This window comes from Pteropus alecto, unplaced genomic scaffold (genome assembly GCF_000325575.1).
Source record: "Pteropus alecto unplaced genomic scaffold, ASM32557v1 scaffold40, whole genome shotgun sequence".
In the NCBI taxonomy this organism is placed as follows: domain Eukaryota; kingdom Metazoa; phylum Chordata; class Mammalia; order Chiroptera; family Pteropodidae; genus Pteropus; species Pteropus alecto.
The window spans coordinates 2,980,174-2,988,992 of NW_006431919.1; the positions used below are offsets into that span (position 1 = coordinate 2,980,174).

General features: G+C 46.3%; 2 protein-coding genes across 2 annotated transcripts in view; one reads left to right on the forward strand and one right to left on the reverse strand.

The window, feature by feature from the left end:
* Positions 1-8,819, forward strand: part of SLC36A1 (solute carrier family 36 member 1) — a 245,499-nt gene that overhangs the window by 234,144 nt on the left and 2,536 nt on the right. The window lies entirely within an intron of this gene.
* On the reverse strand, positions 1,645-8,811 carry ATOX1 (antioxidant 1 copper chaperone). The gene is made up of 4 exons (XM_006906430.3): positions 8,675-8,811; positions 7,065-7,140; positions 4,335-4,511; positions 1,645-1,780 (listed from the first exon to the last, which is right to left on the reverse strand). The coding sequence occupies exons 1-3, from the start codon at positions 8,678-8,680 to the stop codon at positions 4,381-4,383; spliced, it is 213 nt and encodes a 70-aa protein (XP_006906492.1). The 5' UTR covers positions 8,681-8,811; the 3' UTR covers positions 1,645-1,780; positions 4,335-4,380.

Sequence of the window (8,819 nt, forward strand, 5' to 3'; positions counted from 1 at the left end):
AAGACACTTGTTCTTTGGACAGCTAGTTGGGCTGCTAGCAGGCACAGAGCTTCCCCAGCTCCTTTGGGGCCTCGAAGAACAGGACAAAGGGCCTCAGCTGGAAACTTGGATTCCAGCAGGTCATGGTGATACAGAGAGCTGAAGGAAAGAAACACCTCCCAGAAGCACTGGCCCCAAGAGGCACCAGTGTCTCAATTCTCAGCTGTTCCCAAAGGGCCAGCCAGCTTACACCAGATTTCCTGGAGAAGCTGTGAGAATGGAAAAACTCAAGTTCATATTCCCAGAGCCCACAGAAATGGACTTCTCCGGGGATGGTCAAACCCAAAGGACACTGCCATCCTGTGGCCAAGAAACCCAGATACCCAGAAGGGAAAGTCCCATGCCCCTGAGGGACCACAGAGGCCGAAGTGACTGAGCCATGTATAAGAACTTCATAATGGAACCAAATTATGTTGCACACAGTTTAGAGTTGCAACAGTCTTATTCCTGGCTACCAAGTTCCAAGGTACAGGTATTGTGTATTGTGCAGATGAGGAAACTGCCTCTGGGAGAAACGACTGGTTCAAAGTCACAGGTGGCCAAGTACAGAGTCAGGTCTTATGCTAGTATCTGCCCAGTAAGTGGTTAAAGCAGTGATTCTCAATGTGTGGTCCCCAAGATTCTCAGAAGGCACGTGAGGTAAAAACTATTGCCAGAAGGTCTCTTTCTCTCTCCTAATCAGTGAAGTTTCCACAGCCTAAATGCTGTGCAATGACCTCATCTAGTCCTGGTGGCTAATGAAATGCGTGTTTGTGTATTCTGGTCTCAAAAATTTCTATTTAATCTCTAATATGGCTCAATTGATATAACCAAAAGCTCTTTGAGATACTCAATGATTTTTAAGAGTGTGAATGGGTCTTAAGACAAGAAAGTTTGAGAGCTGCTGGTTTAAAGCAATATTTAAAAAAAAATAAAGCTACACAGACTAAAACAGTCCCTTTGTTTTGCTAATAGTTGAATCAACTGTGCTGTGAGGCACTAATTTTTAGGCTGACCAAAATTCTAATCTGCACTTCTACAGATCTTTGATTAATGAAACACGAAAAAATATGTGAGTAGAGAATGTTTACTGAGTGATTTCCAACTGGCAAGCACTACTCTAAGTTATTTACATGTGTCACCTCATTTAATCCCCACAACCACCCTTTGCAGTAGATGCTATTATCACATTTTATGCCTATGGATAGCAAGAGGTTCAGGGGCCCAGCTGGGAGGTACTTGAGCTTGGACTCTCTCCCAGGCAGTCTGTCTTCAACGCTTCTTCCCACTCTTCTAACTGCTTTAAGATTTGATATTCCTTAACTGCAATTCACTTGACAATGTTTTCAAAACACAGAGTCTAAGAAAGTAGTGAAAAGAAAGGCAACCACCCATCTGACCCAACACCTTCACTTTATAGATGAGGAAAAGTGAGGCTCAGAGAAGGGAATTGACTTGCAAAAGATCACACGGCAAAGAATCAGAATCCACTGGGCCCCCTAGTCTCAGCTGGGAGCTCTTAGAACTCCAGCCCAAGTAAGCATTGCAATTATCTCCTTCATAGCAACGCATGAGCATCACAGCATAGCACATAAGTGACATGAAGACCACGTAAGAGACAACATCTCCAACAAAAGCTGCTCAACTTTATTGCAGGGAAGCTAGGAGGAGCAGGGCAAGTGAGGGTCTCCGCAGGAACTTTCACTGTTGAGCAGGATTGTCAGGTTCCAGATCTGTCTGGAAGGCAGGAAAGGATGGTGGCCTGGAAGAGATGAGAAGTTAGGTGGAACAAAGGCGCCATCTGCTGTGCACAGGGAAGCGTTGCAGAAACAGTAAAGGTTCGCTAAGAAGCAGTTGGGATGAGGTGGGAAACCCAGATGCCAGAGCAGGACTAGAAGCCCAGTGTTCAGCCCTGTACGTGACTCCCACCAAGTCTGTTATACTCAGTTTGATGAGAACCCATTAACCTTACTAAGCAGATCACCCTTTTGGGGAACCCCAGGGCTGCTGGGATGGCACTCCCTGTCCCATTTCAACTTACACTGGGAAGGCAATGAACAAAAATCACGAGCAAACAAATCTGCGAAGAGTCAGATGATCAAGATGATGACTTCATAACCAATAAACATTCTCTCTCTGGTTCCCAAACCTGGATTCAAATCAGTCATGGGGTGGGGTTGGGGGTGGGGGCTTAAAACAAACTGTGGGGTAAAGCTTGCTTGATTGGTGATTCTCACCCAGTGGTGTACATCGAAATCTCAGGAAGCCTTCCCATACTACACATGGTTACTGACTTATGTTCAGATAGAATTATATGATGTCTAGAATTTTCTTTGAACAATATGGGGGTGGGGGAGTGGGCCACAGATGAAATAATGATGGCAATGATTGCATTATTGGTGGATCTGCGTGATGGGATACAGGGGGGATTCACTTTTACTACTCTACTTTTAGATGTGTGAAACTTCCTATGATAAAAAAGCTAACACAGGCAAACTACTAGCACAATTATCCAGCCATAGAAAGGAATGAAGTACTGATCCATGCTACTGCTTGGATGACTCTTAAAAACATGATGCCAAGTGAAAGCAGCCAGAAAAAAAAGGTCACATATTATGTGATTCTTTTTCTATGAAATGTCCAGAATAGGTGAATCCAGAGAAACAGAGAGTAGATTAGTGGTTGGCAGGGGAAGGAGAGAGGAGACACTGAGATTACTTCGTGGGTATAAGGAGTTTTTCTGGGGTGATGAAAAAGTTTTGAAACTAGAGCGACGTGGTGATTGTACAACACTGTGAATACACTAAATGCCAACCAATGGTACACTCGAAAATAGTTAACTGCATGTTATGTGAATTTCACCTCAATTAAAAAAAAAACACTAAGAAAAACATTATGCCATGCATGGTTTACAACTGGCAGGTATTACATTTTTAGTGAAAACAAAAAAACAAAAAACAAAAAACTCACATGCCCAGGCCAGGATATTCTGATTCAAGGTCTGCACTAGGGCCCCCACATGTGTATAGCCAACTCAGGAAGTTATTTCTTTTCCTCCCCTCCATCCATCCCTCCTTGTCAGATCACTTTTCATCAAACACAATTTTACATGGAGGCCCAATATGAAATAGGGCTATTTGGGATAGATGGAGGGGCCCAGAACCCCACCCACTCAGTCTCCCCTTAAAACCCTAGGAATGCAGGAATGATGAACACTGATCTGCAGCATGGTGGAACCATCAGCCTCTCTTTGAGGATAAACCTCATATTTAGAGGAATTACATAGTAACCCCAACCAGGCAGGAAAGCAGGAGGGAGGTTGTAGCCCCATTTTACAGATGGAAAGACTGAAAGCATGTAAGCAGAAGTGTCCAAAGTCACAGTGTTAAATGAGGGCAGGGCTGGAATCAGAATCCTGGAGTTGTGATTATTCATCCTGTGCTCCTTCCTGAACATGGGTTGTATCCACGGATGGAAAGGGGGTGAGGAAAACACACACATCTGACATTTCGTGATTTGCACGTGAGGTCATTATTTACACAGGACACTGCCCCCACTCAGATTCCAATGGACACCATTAGGAAGGAGGTTATATTCCAAGGGACTGACATGGCCTACCAGCCAGTTGTAGCTGACCTCTGCCTGGGGAGCTCTGTATGGGCCCATTCAGGGGACAATGCCATCAGTCATTATAGAACTCTGATTTCAGATGCCTGTCATCCTGCCTCTGCCACACACCTGGGTGGGGCTTCAGTCACGCCACTTCCCCTCTCCAGGCCTCAATTTTTTCAGTTATAGTGAGAGCACTGAACCACATCACGGATGTGGCAGTCATTGTAATTCGTGTATGAAATGCACTACATGGGGAATAAAAGCTAGGAGGGCTGTGCTGTGAAGGATTCTGAGACTGGCTGGGCACAGAAGAAAGGAATGTCGGATGGATGAGTAACATCCCAGTTCCATGGTGAAGTGTGCTGCCACAGTGCCACTCATCTGCCTCCTGGATCATGTAGAACCAAAGGGAATATCCAGTTTAGACACTCAATTATTTTTGCGCCACTCTTAATTCACTTACCTGATCAGAGCATAGGTGTTATCTCTGATGGGACACTCAACTTATCAAAGCAAAAGACAGTGCTTAAGGTCATGCGCTCTAAACTTAAACCTGGCTGACCATGAAATGCACTCTACACGTGAAGGGGACCCTGGGAGACATGACACAGTGTAATCTCCATTCACAGAGGGCTGTAAGGATTCCCTGGACATGTGATTTGCATTAGATAATGAACTATTTTGTTGAAGTGCTGGGGCCTCACCCTTCTGCCCACTTTGGTCCATCCTGCAGGCGGAGGGCCCAGGTCCTCACTGGTCCTGCGGGCCGAGATAGGTAACGGTCTTCCCCGTTTTCCTCAGAGTCTCCAGCAGAGCATCCACACTGTGCTCAGAGTCGATGGAAACCCTCTTGCTGGGCAGGTCAATCTCAAACTGAACTCCTGCAGGAAGAGGAAGTGGGGGGCGGGGTGTAGGGGGATGGAGTGGAAGCAAAGACTCACAGTCAGAGCTCAGGCTCTGAAATCCTTATTCACAACCATTGTTTCCCTTTCCTCTCGACCAGGAATCAGGAAACTTTCCCTGTAAGGCTATAGTTTGCTGATCCCTGCTCTCGAGACTAGGGCTTCTTTTAAATTTCTTCTCTTTTTTAATGGCGAAAGTAATATAGATACACCATTTTTATTTTAAAAAGGCAAACACTTCTGAATAAAATTTGAAAGTGTAAGGCCCCTACTATCTCCAACCTCTAGAGATCACTGTGAACAGTATGGCATCTCTCCAGTCTTTCTTCCTGATAGGTAAATGAAAAATAATCCCCCCAAATAGCATCATACTGTAGAAACAGGTTTTGCCACATTTCACTTTCAAATGGCCAAGATATCTTGCCTTGCCATCTTAGCACATACAGACTTACTTCATCCTTTTTTTCCACCACTATACCATATTCCATACTGTGGCTGTACCATACATCTACTCAGTGCCCTACTGAAGGAGATGGGGGTTGCTTCCAATTTCTCACTATTATCACAACAATGCTATACAATGGCATACTTGAACTGGAAAGACCACAGGGGCTGGCCAACCCCAACTCCTTCATGTACAGATAGGGAAACTGAGTCCTGAGTCCTTCAAGTAAACATACTTGAAGATATTGTACAAAACTTGTAAAGTATTTCTGTACTATGAATTCATAGAGTGGAAATTGTGGGGCCACGGACTGGCACATTTACAACATTCAGTGTTAACAGCTACTGCAAAACTGCCCTCCTAAAGGGCTGTGCCAATTTAAAGCCTCCAAATGGCACATGGCAGTATGTAGACTGGGTCTTATTGAGACAACAGAATGCAGAGAGAAGGCCCTTGCTAGGTTCTTGGTATGGCTTCACTGATTTGTTGGGTCCTGCCCATTACAGGACTCAGTTTCCCTATCTGTACATGAAGGAGTTGGGGTTGGCCAGCCCCTGTGGTCTTTCCAGTTCAAGTATGCCATTAGTCTGTGATTCCTCAGGCCTAGCATCTAAAGCCCTAATCGACTCGAAATCCCTTCTGACCCATCTCAATAGCCTAGTCGGTACAGTAGTGAAAGATGGGGAGAAACCTGCCAAAGTTCAAAGTCAGATCCCCAAGCATCAGTGAAGGGGCCTTAAAAACTCTCACGGCACAGGGTTAGTTATAATGTCTGAATTTGTACCTAATGGATACCCAGGGTGGGGAGGGGTTGCAATGTGTCCTTGCTGCACTCTGGGTTTTTGTCTTTTGGCTCGGAAATGTCTCTCTCCTCTTTGGAATAAATATTTTGATGGCATCATGGAGCTGGAAGAAGCCTTGGGATCATCTAACACGGTGGATTTCAAACTGTGTTCTTGCAGCCCAGTTCTTGGGCAGGTGTCCTCAAGCTGTCAAGAGTAAAAGCAGGCCCACCCTCACTTCGCCCAGACCGTGCTGCTCTGTGTATGAGGGGCTTCCAAGCAGAAGTTCATTCAAAGTATCCATAACAAAAGCTGATACAGACAGACATTCCCATATTATAGCTGGAGAAACTTAGACCCCAAGGAGAAGAGGCCACAGTCAAATGGCAAGTCAGCAGCAAGGTTCTTTCCACTGTTTCAGGTTCAAATTAAGATGCTAGCTAACAACACTAGAAATCAGCTCTTGACTCATGGTGGGAATTTGGGCAAGTCACTTCCCCTCCTAGCCATTGGTGTCAACATCCCCATTCCACAGATGGAAAGTACAGTTCGGAGGACTGCTTTAAGTGCAAATGAGATCACACTCATATGGAAGCCGTTTGAAAACTGGGTGTTATCATTATCTAGGGTTTTAAAACGGAGATCTTAGAAGACTGGCTGCCCCAGCACTACCAGAACTCTGATCACAGCTCAGTCATGACCTCATGGAGCCCCAGGACCAGACCCCAGCTTGCTCTGGGCCTCAGATTCCTGAGCTGAGATCTGACAAGGATGGATGAGAATAATAATTTTCTAAATATGTCCAAAAGAGATGCTTTAGGAGTTTTGCACAAGACTGATTCAAAGTTTATATTTTAAATTGTTAAAATTAAAAAAATCTTAATATAAAATGATACTCAAATGTATCATATAACAAGTTATTCCACTGGAGATCACCAACACACTAACTAGTGCTGCCATGGCTTTGGAGCTAGACTGCATGGCCACATCCCAGCTCTATCACTTACTGGCTGTGTGATCCCAATCAAGTTACTTAACCTCTCTGAACTTCAGTTCCCTCCTGCTTATAATGGATATAGTCAAATAAGCTAGCTACCTAAATGGTTATGAAGATTAAATGACTTCATCCACAGAAGCTTCTAAGCATAGTACTTGGTACATGCTAAGAACTTAATACATCTTAGCTTTACTGTTATTATCAGTTTAAACTGAAGCTTCTTCTGCTTCACGTCTGTATGCATTTAAACATGATATAAGTGTACTGCTGTCCCCTACTCCATCCCCAGCTGAGAGCCATTCACTCACCTCCCAGTTTGTTGAGGACCCTAGCGACCGCATTATAACAGCCTTCACAGGTCATGTCTACGGAGAACTCGTGCCTCTGAAACAAACAAAGGAGACCATGAGCACATATTTTCCAAAAGGTTTCTGAGATTCCATGCGTTTAAGAAACTTCTCAGGTGACACATTCTTCCCCTTCCAGTTTTGATGGCAGGCCCTTCAGTAATAGCCTCCCTCCTTCAGCTGTTCATCTCATGATATGGTGCCCAGTGCCCTCTTCATTCCGATCATCCTCTCTGGAGGGTCTTTTGTTTGTCTAAGTCTCCAGAAGTGAACATAGAATAGCGATCCTCGAGCTGGCCTTCCCCTAACTGCCACCCCCCACAAAAACCTGATGGCCTGTACTATCCCAGTACTAGGATGATTAATGTTGTTCTCTAACATTGCCACAGGCAGATTTGCTCAGTTGGGAGGGCCAATACTGTCAGGTTCTTTGTCCATAGTTGGTGTTGCCCAAGGATTTGTCTCAAGGCATCTGCCAAGACTCAAGGGAAATGACATCTGATATGTTTGTGGCCCGGCCCATGGGGCCTCTGGCTCACCTGTCAGCTCCCCAAAGCTAGGCTGCTAAGACACAGGGCATCTGTGGGACATCTCTGAGTACTCGGAGCAGACCTGTGAAGTAGGCACCCTGGGGGAAAGTGCTAAACACATGACCCAACCAGGATCTCTAGAATGCCACTGGGATCAAAGCTTCCTCCCAAACCAGTATGACTACTTTTGTCTGCACCTCCCATGTGGGCAGGCCAGGATAGATTGGGGGTCTGAAGAAAAGAGAATTAATCCTGGCTCCATCCAACTTCCAACATGACCTTGAATAAGTTATGTTGTTGTTTTTTTTTTTAATCTGCAAAAGCCCTTAATTTCTTATCTACAAAATGAGGCCATGAGCAATCACATATATGCAGAAAGACTCACTGCAAAGTACATTGAAGACCTCATTCCTCTCAAACTGCCACTGAGCAACTGGCGACTTTAGGCAGATCCCTGAACCTCTCCGGGGCTCATGGGTTCAGGCTCAGAAAGTGACCGTTAGGCAAGATAAAAAGCACTATCTCCATCCACTGTCACTCAGCGTTAACCTGAAAGTCGGCCAGAGTGGGCAGGGGAAGGGAAGAAAAACACGGACCTTTGAAAGCCTTTCCCGTCAGTGAGGCAACAGCCGCCCCGCCCCTTTCTTTCAGGCCAGCTCCGTGGACAGCGGGATCCAGGTGGAAAGCGGAGGGACTAGGCGTCCCAGTTCCAGCTCGCCACCACGACCTGTGTGATCTCGGGCGATTCTGTCCTTTTCTGGGTCTGTTCCTCTATTCAGGAAAGGGCTGGGCTTGTAATCACTGGAAGCCTGGCACTTTCGATGTTCAGAAACCTGATTCCTACATAAAACCCCTTTCGGTTCCGATTTTCTGAAGCGTCTCAGAAGCTGGGGGCTGGGTGCGGAGGGCTGAGAGGAGGGACAATGGCTCAGCCCGCGGTCTGAGCCCTTGGAGAGCGACATCTGGCCAAGCAGCAGTGCAGCCGAGGCGCAAACCGGGCGCCGCGAGTCTGCGCGGGGCGGCGGCGGGGCGGCCACTTACCGGCATGACTGAGGAGGTGACGGTGGGCGGTGGCGGCCGCAGTGGTGACGCTTCTCCCGGTTTTGAGCGTTGGAGAGACTGTTTCCGGGTGTGCGCTGCCGGAGTAACCGCCCCGCAGGCCAGGCCCCGCCCCCCGGCCCGGGCG